The 23,477-nt window shown below is 39.0% G+C and overlaps 1 protein-coding gene across 8 annotated transcripts; it reads left to right on the top strand.

Annotated features, from left to right (window-relative positions):
* On the top strand, positions 1 to 22,353 carry MFF (mitochondrial fission factor). 8 transcript variants are annotated; one of them, XM_035544592.2, is made up of 9 exons: positions 1 to 165; positions 3,758 to 3,975; positions 4,899 to 5,071; positions 5,951 to 6,039; positions 9,836 to 9,910; positions 12,833 to 12,991; positions 18,868 to 18,930; positions 21,200 to 21,284; positions 21,661 to 22,353. In XM_035544592.2, exons 2-9 carry the CDS (start codon positions 3,759 to 3,761, stop codon positions 21,790 to 21,792), a joined length of 993 nt encoding a protein of 330 aa, XP_035400485.1. In that variant the 5' UTR covers positions 1 to 165; position 3,758; the 3' UTR covers positions 21,793 to 22,353. The 8 variants fall into 8 exon arrangements, with proteins under 8 accessions (XP_035400485.1, XP_035400489.1, XP_035400488.1 ...); XM_035544596.2 differs by lacking the exon at positions 9,836 to 9,910; XM_035544595.2 differs by lacking the exon at positions 18,868 to 18,930.
* The last annotated feature ends 1,124 nt before the right edge of the window (positions 22,354 to 23,477 follow it).

The following is a 23,477-nucleotide window of genomic DNA, read 5'->3' as shown; positions in this document are numbered from 1 at the left end:
TTTTTTTAACCACGTGACGCGCGGTGCCCGGCCCGGCAGCCCTTACGGGAGCCCGATGGGGTCAATCCTGCCGGGCTTCGCCTCTTACCTGCCGCTGGGCTGAGGGCGCCGCGCGCCGCTTGACGCCCCGCCGCGGGACCGGCCCCGGCCCCGGGCCGCGTGGGGGTGAGTGCGGCCCGGCTCCCCCCGCGGCCTCCCCCTGCGGCCTCCGCCCGCCCGGAGACGGGGCCGGGGGTCCTGACCGGCTGCGGCCCGCCCGGCCCGGCCTCGCCAGGGGCTCTGGCTCCTGCCAGCCCCGGGGGGGACGGGGGGATGCGGGGGGTAACGGGGGGAGATGGGGGGACCCCCGCCGGGCATCCGCAGCCTTCCCCGCGCGGCCGCTGAGGGCCCGGGCGGCTTCCCCTGCCCGCCCCGCTTTGTCTCCGCGTTTCCGTGAGATGCTGCCCGAGCTCCTCTGTGCTCAGCTGTGTCTGCCCTTCCTGTGTCCTGCTCTCAGACCGTGGTTTTATTTCGTTATTTTTTATTTTGTCGGTCTTAAACGCTTTTATGCTTTTATCTCCTCGTTCTTAGGCACTCTTCTGTTCTCATTCCTCTTCAGAGTTGGTTAATTCCATAAACATCAACTTTACAGCCCTCTTTCTCTGTGATCTTTTATTTTTCAGAATACGTTACTGACACTATCCCAGAAAACCGCATGACTTCTATTTATGCTCCCTTTAAACAATTAAATTTTTATTAACAAGCCACACTCAGTTATCATCAGTTTTTTCTTGCAGCAATCTCAGTGCTGTTTGCTTTGCCGTTCCCTTGCAAGAAGGATTAGAAGTTGAGATCGATGTGGAAAAAGAAAACAATTTTCAATGGCAAGAAGTAGACAAGAGAGGCAGGAGTAGGGAGACGTGGAGTTGTTACTGAGTCCTTGGCAAGTACCGGGTACAGCTGAGCCTGAACAGTAATATTTTATTCATAAATCATTTATGGGATGATTCTCTGGTGCTGTCTGTTTTTGTGTATTTTATCTTACAGCTGGAAGGCAGTTGTCATGCTGACTTATATACTAAGGTGATGCCAAACTTTAGGGAAGCTGTGGTGTGCAGTAAGCACTGTGGTGGTGCTTGAGAACAAACGTTAGAGTTGTGTGGGTGTTTCAGAGTAAGAAAGCAAACAAGCTGTCAAAGACCTTTAGTTACATCTTGTGAGCGGTAACTATTTTGTATGCTGCTGCCAGTAGACATCCTGGGTACTTTAAGGCCTTGAAATTTATTACTGATACCGATGTTATGATTTTTAATACTTTTTTTTTTTACTACTATTGGTCTGGAAATGCTTTATTGATCATAGACTCTCTTTGGAAAGGAAAGGCATATTTTTGGGAAGCAGAATTGCTGAAGACTGTGGTCTTTTTTCATGTCACTGGCTGATGGGGCTGACATCTCACAAGAGAGGTGAACGTAGCTTGCAAGACCAAAGGGCAGCAACAACAAGAAAAAAATGTGAAATGTACGAGTTATGAAGTGACAGAGCTGCTTGTGCACCTCTTGAGGTACTACAAAGGGTGTGTATTCTGGAGTGTTTATTGCTAGTGAAAAGGGTCGTTCAAATTCCTGTTGTTTGGTACATACAAACAGTAAGAATTAATACAGATGGATTAAATAAATCAGTGCATAATTTCAGGTATTTTATTTGTGTTTTTGTGGTGGTGGTTTTTTTAAAGTTTATGCGGAATGGAGACCTTCTCCGTGAGCCCCAGTTCTCTTCGTGTGCTGGAGTGAGTGAGGCTTTGAGATGAGTGAGATTATTTCATTTGATCTGTGGTGATTGGGAGTCTTCAGAATAGCACTGAGGGTCCCAGGATGGATTGCCAAGTGGATCAGACTTTTAATATATTGAATTTGTGCATTTAATACAGTCTGACAGCGACCATATCCTTCTGTGTGCTTATTTCTGTTGTCTGCAGATTACTATTAATTTGGGGTTTGACTGATAAATAGGGGAAGTACTGTTCCTGTGTGACGAGGCCAAGCATTAGTCTAATTATAATTACATGAAATTACATTATAATTCATGAAACTATAAGCTATTGGAGATGCTCTATTCATTCTGTGCCCAGGAAGGTTGATGAGACTAAGGGTAGCTGGCTTGGTTTGGTTCCATAGGAAGCACACTACCTATATCGAAAAACATGCAAAATCTGCCCTTGTATGTCATGATTGCAACACCAAAAAATAGGGTTACAGGGGCTGACTTTCCTTGGGTGGCTCCCAAGGTGAAGGCCTGAGGGAGGAAGAAGGGCATGTTGTATGAGTTAGCTCGTGGCGGCAGGCTGACAAAGGTGTGCGGCTCTCACGCAGGAGGTGTTTTTTTGTGGTCGCAGGCTGGGTGGTGGGCAGCGGGGCTTGTGTGCTGTCTCGCCTGCCACGCAGATGCTCTGCCCTGCAATGTTTTGTTGGCCAAGCTGTGCGTGCTCGGCTTCTTAGAGCATGTGCACAGCAACAGACGTGGCCTTGCTGCCCAAAATAGTAAAAGAATGCAGTTGCAATTATAGTGGCAAAAAAATGCTCTTTTGCCAGAATCGATTGCTTCATTTAGGGAGCTACTCCAAGCAGTACCAGCAAAAGATTTCTTGCTAAGGCAAGCTTTGTTTCCTTTGGGTGGATTTCCCATGGTAACTGTATTTGCATCTCGTATGTGTGCATGTATGTGTAGAAATATATAATTCTCTTAACCCTACCAGTAAAAGTAACCGTAACCTCAGGCTGAGCTATGGACAGGGCCCCCCTAGCTGCTGCCTGGATGAAAAGTTTCTCACATCTGAGTATTCCTTGCAGCTCAGCTTCTGCTGGAGCCACTTCCCAGCCTTGCTCTAACTGCAGCTCCAGGTTTTGTTTGTCTTAACCCAAGCCATCGCCATAATCTGAGTGACTATGAGCCATTGACAAGGTCTGCTAACCACTGCCTCAAAGAAAAATTTCTCTCAGCCATGTGAGTCTTCTTTCTAGCCTTTAGTTTCCATCAGTGGCCCCTTTCCAGCCCCTCTTCAAGTGTAGCTCTAGGATTTCTTTTCCTCCCAATCTTAAACTGAATACCCTGCATGCATTTTAAAAAAAGTTATCTTGGTCTGTGTCTTCAATACAGCTCTCCAGCAATTGCCCTATCAATAACCATCACAGCCCAGTTTCTAGGAAATTCTTCCACTGCTTCCTATGAAATCCCTTTGCTTTCTAAGAAAATGTTTGCGTAAATAAAAGTATTGGTAAACCCTTGTAAGATGTTCATTTACAGAAAATTCAGAAGGGAAATGTTTACTTAATTGCATGTAATTGGTAGCAGGTTATGAACATGCTTGGTCTTCTAGCCAACTTGACAGGTTGTTGATAAGAAACCATGTCCTTACCAATCCTGAAGATCTTACCAATGTTTTTTCTTCTTCTGCCAGCCAGTGCAGGAATAGTGATTTAGAAAAGCAAACAAGCACGACCCACGAGGAGTTCTGCATGCTGTGTACAACTCCAGTAGAGGACCCTCGGGCAGCTTTCGGTGCTGCATGCAGCACCACTTTGTTCCCAGCTCATTGCCCGCTGTGCTCAGCCCCTTGGGACTGAAGTTTCTACATACTTTATTATGTAGTTTGTTTCTCTAAAATAGTCTACTCAGGATCTTTTAACACGTGCCCAGGAATCACACCAGAGAGATTCCTTTAGTTGCTTTCTGTTGGTTTCATGTATTGCTGTTAGAGCTTTTGGTTTTCTTTTGTCAGAATGAGTGGGGCTGCGTTCCCATCGCCAGCTGCCGAGATGGCAGAGATTAATCGCCTTCAGTACGAAATGGAGTACACTGAAGGAATCAGCCAGCGCATGAGGGTCCCAGAAAAACTCAAAGTAGCTCCTCCAAATGCTGACCTTGAGAAGGACATCCCAGAAGGATTCCCAAATGCCAGTGTAACAATGCAGGTTCCAGAGCGGATTGTAGTGGCAGGTATGTCTGCATCTCAATATAAGAATATAAGAAAAATAAGCAAACAATTAAATTAATTCCTCAAATTTTATAGGACATATCTATCTATCTATATCTATATATATAGATAGATAGATAGATATATTTATAAAGAAAAAGCTGTGTAATGCTTTTCCAGTTTTCAGACAGTTGTTACTTCTTAAGTCAAAGTTAATGAGCATCTCAATCTCTGAAAATGCTTCATGAATAATTTTGGTGTAATGTAGCGGAGACGGTTAATGAAGGAATTAGGACCTGAAAGTTGAATTACTGACATTTCATCTTACTAAACCACTTCTGGATTATGGGCAAGAAGATTTAATGGTTATTGATTTATACCTGATTTTTTTAGCTTAATAATTAAAAATTCCTGTTAGAAGTTTGGGGCATGTACTATATATTAGACGCTTCTTATTCAAAATGTTTTTTTATTATAATTGGAATGTCCATCATGTTAAGGTTCTGTTTATTATTGGGTGCACTCTCTCAAGAGTTCTCTAGTATTTATGGCTGCAGGCTTTACAGTGAGAGACCTGGAACTGCTGAAGGCCTTACAATTTGCTAAATGTGTGAAGTGTGTATTTTATGCTTTGGAAGAAGGAAATGTTCAAATCACCAGTTAGTTGTATTTGTCTACAGATATGCTTTAATAGGTCTATGTCTAGAGATTAAAAGTGCCCTCACTTTAATAACGGTTGATGTTGCTCAGGATTACTCAGGACCGTTGTTCTCAGGCATACTGCTCAAACAAGTGTCAGTTAACGTGCTAGATAAGAAAGCTTTAACCGTAGTTTTTAACAAGCAAGATTGTTAAAAAGAAATATTCTTCATTATTTGGCATAGTCTTGAGAAAATCAGCCCTTAGGCCACAGAAATCTTTCTACTGACAACTGATGTTCTTGCAGGTAACAGTGAAGACATCCCACTTTCCAGACCACCAGACCTTGACCTTCTTCAGTCTACTCCATTCAAACCACTGGCATTGAAAACTCCTCCCCGTGTTATTTCTCTTAGTGATCGACCACTAGATTTTTTGGACCTAGAAAAACCTCCACAGCAGACGCCTCAGAACGAAGAGGCTAGTACTTATTTTGTTCTTTCCCTGGTTGAGAAACGTTCTTCTAAAGCAAAGTGAAAGAACCAGTGATTGCTCCGTAGTAGTGTAGACGTATTTGGTACAAACATAAGCTGGGAAAATACATAATATTTTTATAAGCACTGCAGTTGTTCTAAAGTGTGCCTTTTAAGTTCCATATTTCACTGACAGATGACTAGGGGTTGGCAGTCTCAGTAAGCTTACACAGCACTTACAAAATGAAGTCATAATTAGAACTGCTCAAAGTACTTTTAACGAAATAACCCTTTTGATTAAAAAAAGAAAAAGAGAAAAAGAAAAGAGAAAGCTGCGAGAGTTTTTTAATTTGCAGGTTATCAGAAAACACACTGAGATTGTTTTGACGTGTATTATTAATCTTTGGTATTCATTGATATATGATATTGCAGCACATAGGATTAGTGAGTTTTAACAAAACTTTGAAAAAGTACTTCAAAGAATGGTATGGTATTGGCATCCAGGTGGATGGCATGTAATTGACATCTTAAGAACTGAGAAATATTTATGAAGTTGCATATTCTGTCTACTTGGAAAACAAAGTAGAAAAGTATTTGCCTCTGGTGAAAGGAAGTAATATTAAGTGTAACAGATTGCTTTCTTACAAATTCAAATCTACATATCAAAGGATGGCAACAAGTTTGGAAGTTGGGTTTACATGTACCTGCATCAGATCCTCTCGTCTGATGTCTTTCTCCTAATCTCTGGGAACCCCATGAAAATATGGCTTTGTATCTGAGGACAAATCTAACTTAAATCTCCAGTGCTAATCCTCCAGTGCTAAGTTATTCAGTCTCTGCTGGAATTCCCTGTCTTTTATCTCCATCTTCCTTCCCTCGTACACAGGTTCGCTCAGTAGGAAGACTGAAAAGAGAACGCTCCATGAGCGAAAACGCCACTCGGCAGAATGGCCAGCTGGCCCGAAATGATTCCCTGTGAGTAGAGCAATGGGGTGCTGGGATGCACTACAGCTTTGTTACATATTTCTTGAGTTTTCTTTTTTTTTTTTCAGTTTATGAAGTGGTGTAGGTTTTTTTTTTTTCCTGGATTTTCAGGTTATCTGCTCAAAAAAATTGAGTTCTTTGTGCAGTAAAATGTTCCCTGTTCCCACTGGTATTACATAATGGTTTTAATTCATAGGCAAAGGAATATGGGTATCTCCAGTTTTTCTCATAAATATTAGAACAAGTCAATTTTCTTTGGTGTCTATATACTTAATGCATTGGAATCTGTGAATATATGTCATAATCTTTTAGGACCAAAATGGCAAGTAGCATTTAAAGTCGGAAACTTCATCTTCTGATACCATCAGAGGTAGCAGTTCTTATGGTGCTTTCTGAAGACGTACATGTCTGTATAGTCTGATTAGACATGATAGTCATTTGATTAATCACTACGTTCTGAGTGATGGCATTCTTCCACCTGCCAGTAATTGTTTTCACAATGTAACACTTAAACTTCGTGTATTGATCAGAACAATTCCTAATACAGCTACCATAAAGAATACTTTTTCCCTTGTTGAAAGGATATGAGAAGTGAGACCAAACAATGGGATTCATCAACACTAGACAAATGTAGACTGTGTAACACAGTATTGTTAAATCACCTGAAATTTAATTTGCAGGAAATCGAGGGAAGTAAGTGCAAGACCTACTTAGGATCTATTTATTTTTAGCGTAAAACAGATCAGGTGACTTATGTCCTAGACATGCCTGTTTTCTTCTATTTACAGCAGGGTTACTAGGAAGTACTAAATGTACATGTATCTATCTACCTGTGGGTTAGTTTGTCTAAAACTGTTGAAATGTACCCTAGTGCTTATTTCAGAGGTTATAACTTTCTTTTTCTTCCTCCAGATCTTCATGGAAATATTGTTGCATATCTTTCTTCTCTTACTTAATCAGTCTTTTAGTCGATACAAGCTTATTGCACATATCTAGGTGCTCAAGTCTACTGAATTATATATGTTCACTGAACTGGCAAAATGAAATTCACATCCATAAGCTCCTTGATCATCTCAGTCTGCAGATGTTACAGAAGCCTACTAAGTGCCCAAGTTCACTTTGATATCGGTCATCCGGTTAAAATATGTTGGGCTGGATGTACTTGTAATTACTCTGCAGGAATGCCTATGTGATAGTCTGCACACAATGCAGGCAGGAATAGACAGTCTTCATGTGGTGGAAGCTGCGTGTGAAAAAATTTACCACTTTGATGCTACCAGCTTTGCTTTTTCAGTCTTTGATGTATTGCTGTTGAAGGACAAACAGATGGCGTATGAATTGCTGCAGTTTCTTGAAATCACTTTATTCTTGCTCTGTTTGTTTACTCTTCTGAAAGTCCCGGGCTGTGATCTGAAAAACTGTCAGGATCAGCTCTGAATGGATGTACCCAGTCACTGTGAGATTTCTCACATTTGAGTTTCTCAAATCCAAAAGTTCTCTAAACCTGCAAAGCTCACCTGTGTGCTTTGCTATATGTAGAATTGCTGGTTTAAAACTGTCTAAATGCTATTTGCTGTCACAATTGCTTAATCTATTAGCAGTCCTTCAAAGAGGCTTAGCAATGCAATACAAACCTGGAATTCTGTAAATATAAAAATGATGTGATCAGTGAACTAAGTAACTTCTACTTGGCATGACTCAGTTTATCAAAAAATCATATCAGTTTATACAAAAGCTAGGAAATTCTGACACATCTGGAGATGAGTTTTCCCTCTCTCAATGCTCATGCTTGTGCCTGCATAATATCTGTCAAGTACAAGTCCTGAAAGCATTTCCATTCTTTTTGGAAAATTATATAAGCTTGAGATTGATCCAGAATCTCTTCTATTTGTTTGTATGAAGAATAACAACTAATATTGAGCCTCCCATATCTGTGCTCTCTACTGGCAATGTGGAAGAATCTGTATTTCTTCACTGTGGCATTCCACACTTGCCAGCCTGCAGATAATTTATATTTGTAGAACTTCATTTGTCTCTCATCCTCTCAGGCACTTATTTTCTTATGACAAAAGTTGTGCTGTGCCTCCTGTGTAGATCATCTGCTTTGAAATCACTGATTCCTAGCGATTGCTTCTTTTTCTGTCATCATTGCTTCTTTTGACTCAGTGTGATCCAGAAAAAGAAATCACTTTGAACATGCTGTGACGTTCTCAGTGATGCTCAGTCTGATATTTCTCTCTCACCTGGGCTGAGTCAATCTCCAGGTGGAGAACGTACCTTTGAACCTGGTTAATCCTCAGGAGAATATTCTGTGAGTGCATATTATGAAACTACAATGCTCAAGGTGAAACTTGGTTTTCCTGCAGTTGTGTGAGCCATACAAGTCCTTTGTACTTGGTGAGAAAGGCATTTCTTGACTCTTGGTTCTTCACAATGTAGGTCCAGAAGGCATATATTGCAAGTCTAAGATTAAAAAAATAAGCTTAATGGAAATAAAATAGTGGTGACTCTAGAAACAAAACTAATAATGTAGCATTCAGTTTTAGCTGTAGAAGCTGCTTGGAGAAGCTGCCGGTGTGGAAGTGCTACTGAGTGGTTCAAAATAAGAAATACAAGCAAACCAACCTGGTTGGTACAAATGCTACCTCAGATGGTAGTGATTATCACTTAGTTTGTAGACTGCTATTTCTTCTAGAGGTTCCTGGTAAATTTGTAGACTGCTATTTCTTCTAGAGGTTCCTGGTAAATATGATGCATTTATTCTAAGATGAATTTCCTTGTTGATAAATTAGACCATTGAAATAGAGAAATTATACTACAAATGTATTGTTTGCACTGCAGAAAACTTACGTGTGCAACTATTATATCTCATTCATATCACTTTAAAATTTCTGTCATATCCCTGAGAAATGTGTTTTTCACTGTTTTTACAAATGTGCAAGAAACCAACTGCTCCTGCAGTTCTTATTTTGAGTGGTGTTGGCTGAAAGCATTAGCTTTTTTCTAATTGCCATAGTGGTATAATGCTGCATCATCAAAACTAGCTTGACTTGTAAGTTCATGTCATGTCCAGGTAGTTTATTTCTACAATAATGAATATTATGGTGATCTAATTTGAGAAAGATTATCTCTTTATTCCAATGTTTGAGTCTGATTCACAGCTTCATAGGAAGAACAGTTCACATTTTACAGCCAATTTCAAATTACTTCAAATATTTAATTTCTATTAAAAAAAAAATGTTGCTTGTTTTTCTTACCTCCTTGATTCAAATTTCTGATAGACATGGTAGGCTATTAAGATGCTGTGGTGAGGCTCCCATTGAAAAGGCATATGGAGTACTGTCACTTAAAACCTTTATCTGAATAGGAGTATAATACTCCAGTTTTAATCTAGGACACTGCTGTTCTCAGACAAAATGTTCAGATGTACTCTGTGAAATTCCAGTGTCCGACCTTAAAAGTGACAAAATGTTTTATATTAGCTTGTCAGACTGAAGCAAAGAAGTTGGCTGGGCTACTTATTGTGTTCTCCACATGGTACAGATAGGTTTTTTTTTTTTTTTTTTTTTGCCTGTTGTCATCCATTTGCATGCAGAGACTCTTCCAAGAATTTGTTGGGAGTTAGAGATAGTAATTCTCAAATGCTTTTTTAAAAAAAATGAGACTAACAAGTAGGCACCTGCTTGCACAATAACTATCTACATGTGTAGCAATAATAATCTCTCTAAATTTTATTCCCTCTATTTATAAAGGATGCTTACTTAAGAGATTACAATTATTATTCAAGGTGTCACAGATCAGATACTGTCCCAAGAAATAAAATGCCACGGTTCCAGTCACCTCTTTCGACTAAGGATTGCACGTAAGCCTACATGTTACCTGGTATAAGAAAATCAAGAGTGTGTTTAATCATGTAGTTCTCTGCATTACTAATTTTCTGACTAAGATTAATTTAGAATATAAAATTTGAAACAGGCTTTGCTACACTGAATGTGTGGTTTCTAATTTTGTTGCAGGCTTCCTCAAACTTTGCCAAATCATTTCCCTGTGTAAGAAACATAGGAAAAAGTAAATGGTGGTAGAAGGAAAGGGAGAGCTTCAATTAACAACTGATTTTTTTTAAAAAAAAAAAAGCTTTAGTCTGTTTGATTCTTTGTTCTTTGGCTGTTCATGATTAGCTGGAGAAATTAAGCTTTTAGTTGGTCATTGTTAGCCGATGTTGGATGTAAAGATTCTACTTTGAATCAGAAGTCAAAACCACCAAGACTGCATTGAAAAGGGGAGAACAGGTAATTTTTTCTCTTCTCCTGTCTTTCCCTTAGAGAAAGGGGAAGCTCTTTCTCCCTAGAGTGTTGGATTTCATAGTTTGAGAAATTCTGAAATAAACCCTGCATATATCTCAAATATTTTGAGAAAGCTTTGGGGAGGTTCCTGCGAAGCTAGAAACTCTGCATGTAGTAGGATGTTACTGAGCTCCTCCATAGTAATTTCTGTAACTCTAAGTTGTTTGTTTTTAGTTACAAATTCTATTTTTTTTAAGCCAGAAAGTGTTGAGACAATAACCAGCTGTAGCTGCATATAAGAATTATTTTCAGAAAATTTGAACAAAATGATATTGAAGACTAAGATCGTTTGGCTATCAATGAAAGAGAGGAGGGGGATAGCTACAATCTCTAATGATAAGTAGTCATGTTAAATGTTAGAGAATTATTCTTACGTTATCTTGGCTGACTTGTATATCAGGTATTTGCTTCATAACATTGCTTCTCCGTGGTCTCTGATGTAGTTCAAAGGACTACCACATGCTTACAGATGAACAATTTTGAATCCTGAAAAAGAAACATAGAAGAATTTGGCCTCTTTATTTTTTCCCCCCCATATTCCCTAATCCTGAGGTTTGAGCCCTTCATATAATTATTCTTATGAGATTATAATAATAATGTTTCCCACATGTAACTTTCTTGTAGAGAATTTTGTGCAGTTCTAGTTCAATAGGTGTTTTTTGTTTATTTTTCAATATCTACACAAACTTTATGAATGCCATTGCTGTGGTTATTCACAGTAATAGCATTCTGGACAACAGGAATTCTACAGTATCTTATTTTGCAATATTTTTGTTAAGATGTTATTGAGCCTAATATCTGAGATGATGAACAAGAAAAAATACTGTAATATAAAAACAATATGAACTCAAGCCTTCAGCTCTTTCCTCCTTTCCTCAAGCTAGTAAATCCATACGTGAATAGAAGGTCTCATTAATTCACTTTAGTGGCAGAATTTCCATGCTTCAGGAGATTTTTCTAGGGAATATTGGAATTTCCAATACAATTGTAGAGTAAAACTTGTGGCTATGACCATTACTATTAATGGCAAAATAAGTCATTTTAAATATAAAAAAAATTCTGCAATTCTTACAGGAAATATGAAATATGTAAAGAAGTGAAGTAGATGCTTATTGATTTCTCATTCTCCTCTTTTCCTTTCTTTTGGTCAAGCTTACTCTACAGCAACAAGAAAAGATATTTGTGTTTTAACTGATTAATAATGACCAATATCAGTCAAGCACCAGCCACTTCTGTCTTTGCATGTCTCTTGAAGCGTAAGATATCTCTGACTCCTTTGTGGTTGAAGTGACATCTGTGTAACATGTTTTGAATCTGTCTTTTCCATTGAATTTTCTTTCTTACTTGGTTCAGATTGTTGTGCCAGCCAGTTGCAAAGCAGCCCTATTCAAAACAGAGTATCTATAGAGCTATGACCTATCTAGAAATTATCCACATATCAAGTCTACTTCCAGGTACTCTGCTGGTAATGCTTAATTTCATAAAAATGCCAACAAGAGTGGAAAGATGGGCATTATAACTCTATAAACTGTCGGGGCAAAGTACAGGTGGCAAGGTAAAGGGATTATGTTGAATTAAGGATGCTAATCTTGGAATAAAAACTATCCCAAGATTTAAAGGGTACAGTGAACTCATGCTTTGTCTTGCATTTATACGTTAATACTAATGATTAAGCTAACAAATGACTTCCTCTTAAAGTATCTCATTTTAAATTAAAAGCTCCTGATTTAAAAAAAAAAAAACCTTGATGTGTGAAGGACAGTGTGGATAATGTCAGGTAGAAAATGAGCACATCAAATGCAGTTTATCAAAATTCATTTATTTCTGTTAGGTTTGTGTAGTCCTGTAAACCAAAATGCTCATGCTTGTATTTCAATCCTTTGTATTTTTATTTTTTTAAGTATTGTTATTCATCATGGCCAAAACCTCAGATCATGTAAGTTGTTATCACTGGGATATGAATTCTGTGCCCCTTTTTTTATTGATTTCTAGCAGTTGCCTTTAAACTGTTCACATCTAAATCAAAATTCTCTTTACTCACAGCACAAAGAAAAAAAATGTTATTCTGTGTGAGATTCTCCTTACTGAAAAAGCTTGTGTTTTGAAAAGAGATTATAGGTAGGATTTTTTTTAAATGCCTGTGCTTTTAAAAACGTTTCTCATTGATGTCAATGAGGACTTCACTACGGACTTTGACAGGTACAGACTTATCTGGGCAAGGACTTCATACAACTACCCTGTATAACAGTTTTAAACTGCTGATATAAACATAGCTCATGATCCCTCTGCTACTGGATTTGGGGATGTCAGCTTATAATGGGAGAAGGGTAAACCAAAAACAAGCGATAAACGTTTTGGAATGGGTACTATCTGAAAAGTTTTTTGATTTAAAAATCTGACTGTAGTATTTCTCTCTTCATTTACTATGCTTGTATGAACAGTGTGACACCATCACTGCAACAGGCTCGTGTCTGTCCTCCCAATATGTTACCTGAAGATGGAACTAATCTTTACTCTGCTCGTGGCATTTTGTCGTTTATCCAGTCTTCCACTCGTAGGGCTTACCAGCAGGTCTTGGATGTGCTGGATGAAAATCGCAGGTGATTGGTTGTCACTGATTCTGCCAGCTTCTGCTGCTTCTTTTTTTTCCCTTCTTTTTAGTGGAGTGTGGCTTCTGTTCATAAAACAATGAGATGAAATTATTTGCTTTTGCTTTCCTTTGCTTTCACTATTCATAAGCAATTTAATTGTCCAAAATTCACATTTCAAAATGCTTCTGTTTCAGTCAAACATTAAGATTTCCTTCCAAGTAAAAATAGAAATAGGAAATGTTAATTTGTGAGTGCAAGAGATTTTGCTGTTCCCAGATTGTCAGCATTTGCTGCAATTAATACTTGATCCTAAAACTGCATGTTTGTTAGCCTTGCCTACTGCTTTTCTTTTGGTGAGTAATGGTGCAAATCAATAAGATTGGGGTGATGTTGCCATAAATCGTTAAAAGAAATGTGCAGAAACTAGGTAGAATATTATGCAAGACATTGTAGATGCTGCTTGTAATAACGTGTCAAGACATTAGACTGTGTCAGTTTAGTGAATAGTACCTCTTGTTGATATGTGACTGGTGACCACTTCACCCAATGTTGTGAGCAAAAAAGGCAATATATACTTGCTTCTCTGATTAATTGTCTTTGTTCTTATGGGTAAGCTTATACTTTGAGAGGTAATGAGCCAAAACAAGCCTTGTTGTGAGCATTAGGAGAATGTCATTTTTATCACTGCAGAAGCATTTATAAAAAGAGTGAAAGCAAGGTTAATTTATGAAAAGTAATTTTTGTTTCAGTAGCATGCTAACACAGAGGTTCAGGAAAGAACTGCACACAGTCTGTAGTTCTTGCTGAGAGGTGGACTTGAAGAGGGGTTGGAAGGAGCTGCTCGTTCCTCCTGCAGTCCTTCAGTGTGGCCTGTGCTAGGAAGTTCTTTCCAATTCCTAGTCTGCCTCTGGTTGCTAACATACCAGCAGCACTCCTAATGTTTTGTGATGTGAAGTTAAAGGGTTTGTTTTCCAGTTCTTTTGGTAAGAAAGTGTAACTATCAAGCCAATCTTATTGAGAAGTTTTAGCAGTTACTTTCCAAACTGGCACCTCATGTAGCTCACCACGCCTGCTGACGTGACAGTATATAAATTCCCATATTGTTGTTATCAAATCATGCAGAACTCCAGCCTTGCTGGCCTTTATACCCTTAATCTGGGACTTAAAGACATTAAAAATAATATATCTATATATCCAAAAAAAAAAAAAAACCAAAAGAAATGCTTAGTTCTCCTTGAACTTGACTTGGGTGCTTAACCCCCTCTTATTTCTATGAAAGAGCAAGCTGTAGTACTGTCCACAGTTGGATAATTTTGGTTTTTTTTAATCATCAATATTAAAAGATCAGATGGAATAGTAAGTTCTTTATTTTTATTTTTACAAAATCAAAGCTCCTAGATAAGGAGGGATTCAACTGTTGTTGAATAACAGTACTGTATATTGTGCCAAAAGTCTTTGTTAAAATTGACTGAAATTCTAGCCCTTTCCCCAGTCTGCAGTGAAGCTAGTGGGATTTATTCCTGGCTTCCATTGGGCATGTTCTTGCCCACATTTTCTTGGATACACATTCATACATAGCCTTTCATCTTACCTTAGTTACCAGAAAAATTCTAGGGTTCTGAATACTTCAAAAGCTGCATCATTCTTCCGGGCTTGGGGTCATTTTTGATGTATACTTAACTTCCTAGAAGAAACAGGAAACTGGTGCTATTCACTTACGAACTAATGTTGCCAAAATAATGAACTAATCAATAAGGTAAAAGTGTATTCTTTGTGTGGGGTGTTTAGATACCCACCGTTATTCTACAGCTGGCGTAGGAATGTGAAATTTGGATGATCCACTTGCATGGTTGCAAAATATTGTTCATTTTAAATTGTTTGAGACTGCACTCTGTTGTTTTGCTCTATATGATGTGCTTTCTATCTCAAAACGTTATCTATTTTAAATGTTATGCTTATTACTAGAAGAGATCTCTTTATTAAAATGAGCAAGATCTGACTTGTATTATTCACTAGACATAGTTTTCACTTGTTTCATGGCTTGCTTTTTTCAAAAAACTTTCAAAATTAGCTTCAAATCTACTAAAACTGCTAACGGTAGGTACTGGTTATTCTGCTGCAGATGATGAATTATGTCTGGTTTCATTGGCATTGCTGGCATGATAGGTTAATCAAATGGGCAACAACCTAATGATCACTGTTTATGCTGTCTGTTTACTCTTGCATTTCCTTCAGCTTGGACAAGGATAATAGGTCAGTTTTGCTTCCCAGTTCTAACCCTCTTTCCATTTCAATTTCTATCAAATGACTGTAGGGCCAAACACTGGTCTTTAGAAGACTGATCTTACGTGCTTTAAGCGATGAATAAAAACTGTATTTAAGGATTTTTGTAATGTCTTAAATGCAGGTAAAAAGACATTTTCATATGAGAATAAAGTTGTCTTAATATCTGTACTTTATCTGAACTATTTTTTACCTCTTAGACCAATAACTTTTTATTAAGGAAGAAAAAAGTATGGAAGTTCATTGCTGTCCCCTTTCTTCAGGATAGTCCTTCCTAAAAAGCCACAACCCTCCCTAAGTGCTAATCTTCACCCACCTAATCATTTTCTGAGGTGTTGCAAGATCATGTTTTATATTGAGGGTGTTAATGACGTTTTTCATGGCAGAAGTAAAATAAGATGTGAGTTAAGACCATAGAAGTTAGTACACATGACTTTGGATGAGGGTAACGTAGTTCAGAAACAAATGAAATGGTCTGCAGATGTGAAGGAGCCTGGGAGAAACACAAACCTACTGCTTTGTGAGGTAACTGTAGTGCTGAGGCAAGCAGGGAGAGCAGTTTTACCTAGTCACTGATTGCTCTGTGCCCAAATCCATTCTGTACTTCAGAAGCTGAGCTTCTTACCCAGTTCACATCTGGATCACATCCATAAAGTCCTAGGGCCTGTTCTTACGGTCATTCTGAGATTTCCAGAGAAGTTGAAATGCATAGTGAGCAGTCAACATAGCTGCTGCCCCTACTGAACAAAGAATGTGCTGGCCTCAGTCTCACGTGTGCAAGTGATGTAAGTTGGACACAGGTACCTAGATTATCCACACCTCTTGTTTTCCTCCCAGACCCGTTTCTGATTGCATCGTTCCCAAGGTATTTCTACTGCATACTCTGCTCTAAGCAGAGGAAGATAAACCAGATTCATTTGGTCATTGTGTTATTGCCTGTTCTCCCACTGTTATTAAAGTGTATTACTGTTCATTCCATTCATGTTTTAGGCTGCAATTATATTTGCAGTTAAATAGTTAAGTGCTGAGTATACATGGGTTAAGGCTGCTTCTGATCATGTGTAATGTTTAGGATGGAATGGACAGAAGTAGCCAGAAAACAAAGTTTTAATATATTCCTTTTCAGAAGGTCATGTATTTAATAGCTTGACTATATTTGTGCATACTGTATTTACCTAAAAACTTGCTGCTGATTTTGGGCTAAGGTGATCTCAGTTAAGAGGTCACTATTATCTCGATAGTAAATTTTTTGTTGATATTTGAAACTGAGCAAGTAGAAAGGGTGGGTGAGGCAGGAGAATATTCTGGTGAACCTTTTGGGTGCACCTGTAAAGAAATAAAAATGTGAACTGCAGAGAAAAGGAGGAAGCCATGTGCAGCTGTTTAACTGAGCCTGGCTGTGTTGGGAAGTGTAATTAAAGGCTTGTCTTTAGTTTAGATCAAGTTTCCGATTTGGACAGAACCCGCAGTACCCTAGTTTTGTTCTTTGCTGCAGCACTGTCACCTCCAGACCTGTGGCTTTTTTTGGTAAAGGCAGCGTAGGTTGGTTAGTATCAATTAGTTCTACAACATCTCTGAAACCTGAAGTTTACCACAGAGGCCAAGAGTTGAGAGAACATTTAAGATCTGTTGTTCTCATGACACAAAGTTCAAATGTTGCTGTCCTGTGTTAGATAGCATGGGATATGCTGACAAGCTGCTGTTGGCATATCTGCCAATTACAGGTGGCTCTGGTCACAGAGAAACTCTGTGACCTGTTCCATAGCTGCTTTTTGCTGAATTCCTTGTGTTGTCTCCAAGTATTAAGTTACAGCATCTGACAGACAGGACTTCAAAATAGCTGAGTTATTTCTCTGATTAGAAAATAGGAATACCAATTTTGATAATTTTTTTTGAAAGACCTTGTTTGGGTAAGAATATTCTTTTGTGTTGGGAATGTTTTCTTGTTTTGTGAAATATATCATGCTGGCTTCTGTGCTAGACAGGAAAACATGATGGTATGCAATGGGACTTTGTTTTTAACTTCACAGATGTATATACATCTTCTGTAACTGGAATGCTTTGCTCTTTAGCGCAGGACCTCGTCCCAGTATGTCTTGCACTGGGTAGCAGAGTTTGCTAAGGTTCCTAGACCTGAATCGTTAAGTGAAACAAGTGGTTGTGGTATTTTTGCACAGTGCTTGCTCATTTTCAGGTCAGGCCACAGTGTTCTCCCAGCCACCTCAGCACCAAGCCTCTGCCTCCAACCCATAAAAGCCTTCATCTCTAGAGTCTCTTTTTGTTGTCTTTAATTTTAGAGGCTGGAGTATATGTGGGTTCAGTGTACAGCACAAATACCTGCTGTTGGCATTGGGAACATGGGAGAAATCGTTCAACAGCCTGAAATCTTTTTTTCAGTTTGTTACCCAGCATAGCTGTGGAACGCTGCCTCCTTACCAGAGGCACTGAAATGCACAGTGTTGTCTTTGTCAGAAGGTACTGCTTGTGTTCGTGTGCTCTGTACACTGGGACATGGCAACTTCTTCCTGACAGGCTGGTGCGTATATAGTTGCAGCAACTTAAAAAGCTCTAACCTTTTCTTCTCTGCTGAAGAGAGAAAAGGAGGGGGGAAAAATTGAAAGAGCGGTACTTAAGGGGAAGACATAGCATCTACTTGAAGCTTTTAGTCACTTCTTCCTGGAGCGATCTGCCTCTCCTTTATAAATGGTCCTTACGCTACTAGCCCAGGTTTTCTGAATTATATTTAGCATAGATGAATAAAGAAAAGACAAACTTCTCTTAGAGAGGAGAGGATGACTAAAAAAGCTTTTATAAGCCTGGAAGGCATGTGCTATGAGGAGAGGCTGAGGACTCCTGGCTATTCTCGTTTTGAGAGAAGAAGGCTGAGAGGCCATCTCACTGCCATCTCACTGCTCTCTGCCTTCCCCTGAGGGGGACTGGAGGGGGACGTGCGGGTCTCTGCTCCCTGTCACCACAGACAGGACACATGGCAAGGCGCAAAGCTGTATCAGGACATTCAGGTGGGCACTAGGGACGGTTGCTGAGTGTGGCCTAACACCGGAACAGGCTTCCTAGTGAGGAGGCTGATACCCCAGGCCTGCCAGTGTTTGAGGCATTTAGATAGTGCCCTCAGTAATATGCTTTAACTTCTGGTTAGCCTGAAGTGGTCAGGCGGTTGAACTCAAAATCTGTAGGTCCCAACCAAGCTATTCTGTTCTATAAGTGTGTAGATAACTTTTTTCCTGGGTTTTTGTATTTTTGGGGAGACTTTTTTAAATATGAAGTCTTCCATTGTTACTTTTACAAGGTTGATAACCTCCTCCCAAACCTCTGTTCCAATCTTCCACAAATGAAGCTGTACCTTCAAAAACTTACCTATAGATCCTAGCTGCATACACTTTTAGTGTTAATTAAATCTGAATGAAAGAAATATGAAAGTGCAATTCACAATAAAATATACAGGTATTATATTGTGGTGAAGTATTATATGATATAAGTGGAAGTATTTTGATGTTCTTTTGTTCTGTGTGTTTTACTTCTTATCTCTGTTCGTCGTTTCCTGTTTCCATCTCGTGCTTTCTATCTACAAAAACCTGCTGTAGGCCAGTGTTACGTGGTGGGTCAGCTGCTACCACTTCCTCTAACCCTCATCATGACAACACCAGGTAAAGAGTATTTTTTTGTTAGTCATGACCCACTAGTTTAGATTTTAAAATTCAGATTTCCATTCCCCTGTTTCTGAGTGTTCCGATGTTTTATAAATAATGCTCATTTATATCCTCCCCCTCAGCTCTTGAGGTATTTCAGGCCCTTGTTCCTTACCCATCCAAGTCACTTGCAAGACCTCACTTACATAGTGGATACAATGTGCTGCTGAATTTCAGACTCAAATGCATGTGCAGTTGGAGGCTTTTAAATTTCATTAGCAATATCCTTTGAGTATTTCCTAATTAGTAGTAGTTGAGTTTCATTTGGAATTGTTTGAAAATTGGTAGAGCAGCAGTGATGTTCTGTGACTTAATATTAAATTTTTGTGACCTGGGAGGGAGACATGCTCATCTGTTGAAATGATGAGCCTCTTCTCTTTTTCCCAAGAGATGCTGGGGGACAGCTATGCTGTGGGTAGGATCTCCTAATTTCTTTCTTTTTTTACCTTCTACAAGTTTAAAAAAAAGCTATGAAAGACCATCCTCAGAAAATTCTTTGGCTTTGAAAGAACCCATGGTAGAAAATGAAACTTGATTTTTTTGTGCAGAGCTTTAGGCTTTTTTTGGGAGTAGGAATGTTTGTATTGTTTTATCAAGAACTTAAGTTTATTTTAAAAACTTGTTAATAGCAATGTGAGCTTCACAGAACTAAGCAAATAACAAGTTTCAGTCTTTTTAATAGTGCCTAAACTGAAAGAAAGATAAGTAGTAAACAAACTATATTGAAATGAATGTTTAGTCTCCTTAGAATATTAAAAAAATAGCCTTAATGAGAAATTTTTTTCTAACATAGTTACCAAAACTTTTTTGTCTCATATCATGTTTTTAAAACAGTTTTAAAACAGACTGTTGCTTAATCAAATATTTCTTTACTAAAACCTGTTTTTATCCTGATTTTACCTAGAGAAGTGTTCCCTTTACCTGTTTAACCTTCAACCCCCAAAAAACACAGATTAAAAACTAATTTCCTCTATGCAGTGTTGCTCAAGGATCTCATTGTTTCTTAAGTCCAGACTAATGCAATTGTCATTTAGAAACAACAGCTCTTACCCAGAAGCAATATATTACTGAACAATGGGGCAGGAAAACTTTTGACAGATGGGGGGGGAGGGGGGAGAGATCATGCATGGGCTAAGGGCGTTCTATAGACACCTGCTAAAAATGATGGAAGAACATGTGGTACAAAATAGGATCTGAATTTAAGTGCATTCTGTGAGCTTAAGGAATTCTGCTTGTATTCAAATGTTAGTCAAAGTTAACCAATAACTGTGTCATTAAATGGTAAATGTTCTTTTAGGTGTCTTGTGTTTTCAATTTGGTAGCTTTGACATGTATTTTGTTCAATATCCTCAGCTGTTTACAGCAGGTGTTCATGTGTCCTGATGAGAAAGCAGGTTAAGTCAAAGGGAATTAATGATGGAAACAGGGACTTTAAGATAGGAAGAGAGAAACTCAGTGGTAGGTGTGGCATCAGGAGTTTATCTGTTGGTTGTTGGAAAAAAATCTAGGTAAGACGTAGCATTTGGATGATCAAAACGCATACTTTATGTAGATTTTTTTTTCCCCCTCCCAACTAATGAATGTGCTGTATTGAAATAACTTGCCCATGGAGTTAGAATAATGTTTTCTCTGAATCACTGCATCAAGAAAATTGAGAGGTGTTCTCAGAACAGCCTTCTTTCTGATGTATACTGAGTTCAGCAAGCACTGACTACCTAATTCTTCATTTGCAAGGTTCTCTGTCTTTCACCTAAAATGCTAAGGTTATTGTGACTGAGATCATTAATTTCTGTAGGTGTTCTTGTGGGATATTTGAAGAGGTACTGAGCATAAGACACCCAGTTCTTGCCAAATCTTCATTTGGTTGGTTCAAATCCGTTGCAACTTTGGTATTTTAGCTTGGGCAATTTTCAGCATTCACTACTCTAGTTGAATAACTAGAAGTAGTATTTGGAGACACCAAGTGACAGGAAGAAGTCTATGTGGAGAATCTTCAAAAATATTTAAATGTGGAGAACAATACACTCAGGTTCAGTCAAGTACCCATTTCATATGTCTTTGTGCTTTATTCATTTAGGATCCAATTGAATTATACAACTCTGTAAAAGCTAAAAAGTTTTATAGTTCTTCGGCCTATCACCAGCAAAAAGTATACCAACTAGAATGTTCATAAAATACAGTACTTGCTAATCTTATTATGGACTAAGCAATCTCTTTAACCTGATAGATACGGTCTTTCCAACATGGATACAACGCTTGAGGGAACACCAGATGACATGACTGTTGTAGATGCTGCTTCCTTAAGAAGACAGGTATGTAAAGCATAGTCGTTGATAATACTAACAAAAATCTGTAATGGTAAAATGGGGAAGCAGGTTGTCTTTTGTAATATAATGGTATGGCTGTAAAGGTAGGGTAGCCATGTAACAAGTACGGTGAGGAATCCTCTCTGTAGCCCTGCTGGACTGCCTTCACAAATCTGTATTGGTCTCGCAATCTGCAGAGCCCAATTCCGTTGACCCCCCTACTTATTAGGGACAGCAAGGTCTGGTCACTAGTAGTTGAAGATAGTCACATTGTCAATTGTTTAAAATCCATCCAATTATGATACTAATATTACATGCTTATTCAGAAGCTTCTAGAAAGTCTGGCAACTTTAAAGTATTAAAAGCTTTTATTTATTTCTAGATAATCAAACTTAATCGGCGTCTACAACTTCTGGAAGAAGAAAACAAAGAGCGTGCTAAGAGGGAAATGATAATGTACTCAATTACTGTAGCTTTCTGGCTACTCAATAGTTGGCTTTGGTTTCGGCGCTAGACACAGCTCTCCCAGAAAACTTAGTAGTTGAAAATACAAACAAAATTTGCAAAATTATTTGTTTCTGTTTCTGAATTGTATGCTGTTTTATAATTCATACACTGGAAACTACCACCACAGAAAAAGGCTGTAGAATTGCAGTGTTAAAGGGACACCTTGTTGTTCAGTTATACTGTATTTAATAGATTTGCATTGCAGATACTTGCAGTATCCTCCTTTGCATGCTTCAATGTAAATATGCATCAGCTGATTTTGAGATGAAGTTTGCTTCATGCAATGTAAGGACAGTGACCTACAGGAATAATCACTGGATGTTTTCTTGTGGTGGGAAGAGAAGAAATGGAATGGGTTTGGGGGAAAAAAATCAAAACAAAGGAATAAAAAGTAGTTATTGTTTAATTGCATCTAACAACAGAACATTATTGCACTAGTTTTCCTTTAGTCTGTCTAGTTTCAGAGGTGTGCCATATTCAAGGAGTATGTGTCCTGTTTCATGAGTGTGTTCCTTGTTTAAGCACATGTTCAGGTCAAATAATAAAAGGTGGTCTTTGCTAACATGCAGACTGTCCAGAGGTGTGTAATATGTATTTTTTTATTTTAGCTTTAATTTTACAGATGTTTTTCTATAAAATACATTTTTAAGCAAGTCAGTCTGTGAGTGAACAAAAGATTGAGTACAAGATACCAATGTAGTGTATTTAATAAAAACAAACAAACAAAAAGCATTGTTTAATGTTGTTTTAAGAGTTTATTTAGGGGGTTATCTAAACTAGCAGGCATTGGAGTAAGTGGCAGTGATGGTCTGAACAATTCAAAAGGAGCAGGAGGGCACCATACAGCCTGCTGCAGTGCTACCAGGTCCTGCATGTTGAGAGACTGTTCTTGGTGTGTGTGGTGAGTACATAGGTATGAGAAGCTAGCCTGGTGTCCCCATGTACCGGTCAGTTCAAACATCCCTGGTTCAGTCACACGATCCACTGCCTTTTTTGTACCTGCCAGGCTACTCTGAGGGAGTATGGTGCGTGGTGCTGCTGAGGGGGACCTGTGTGTTGGTGTTTCCAGCAGTGTAGGGCTGCCGCTTCTGTGCAATGCTATAGCAGCCACAGCCCCTTTCCTGGGTGTGTGTGAAGCTTCCTAACAGCGCCACTGCATGGGAGAAAGTGCAGTGACATCAAAAAGATGCTTCAAAGGGGACCTTTCCTGGAACAGCTGGGACCACTCTGCAGGACCATTTCTGGGCTCTACAAGTACACAGACTGGTGAGAGATGATGCACAGCAGCTGCAGAAGTGAATGACACAGGGCCCCTTTGAGTGCTGTCCTCGGCTTACCCTGCAGCTGCAGGGAGCACTGCCCCATGGACTGGGAAGGTGCCTCGCAGCTCTGTGCAGCTGCCAGCTGTATGGTTTGGTGGGGCAGAACCTCTCTCCTTCCACTTAGCAGCTCGCAGAACTAGGGTGGCGGCATGTTGGGACATAAAGTGACTGAGGAGCCCATTCCTGCTCTTCTCTGCTATGGTGAATGGGATGTCATCCTGGAAGACTGCAAAGATGGTAAACGCATATCAAAATCCTTTATGCAGCTGCGTGGTATCTGACTTTGTTTATGACTCACTGCTGTTTTGCACAGTATTTATCTGGGAGAGTGTATGAGCTGGGAACCCAAGATACAAATGTTTAGATGGCA

Source organism: Cygnus atratus, chromosome 9 (assembly GCF_013377495.2).
Source record: "Cygnus atratus isolate AKBS03 ecotype Queensland, Australia chromosome 9, CAtr_DNAZoo_HiC_assembly, whole genome shotgun sequence".
Lineage (NCBI taxonomy): Eukaryota > Metazoa > Chordata > Aves > Anseriformes > Anatidae > Cygnus > Cygnus atratus.
Note: the sequence above shows the minus strand (reverse complement) of the source record. Positions and strands in the feature narration are given on the sequence as shown.

Excerpts from the sequence above, each read along its gene's own strand:
- MFF (XM_035544592.2), top strand. The coding sequence starts at position 3,759 with ATGAGTGGGGCTGCGTTCCCATCGCCAGCTGCCGAGATGGCAGAGATT. Across the intron at positions 12,992-18,867 it reads GTGCTGGATGAAAATCGCAG|GCCAGTGTTACGTGGTGGGT; the intron begins GTGATTGGTTGT and ends AACCTGCTGTAG. Across the intron at positions 21,285-21,660 it reads CTGCTTCCTTAAGAAGACAG|ATAATCAAACTTAATCGGCG; the intron begins GTATGTAAAGCA and ends ATTTATTTCTAG.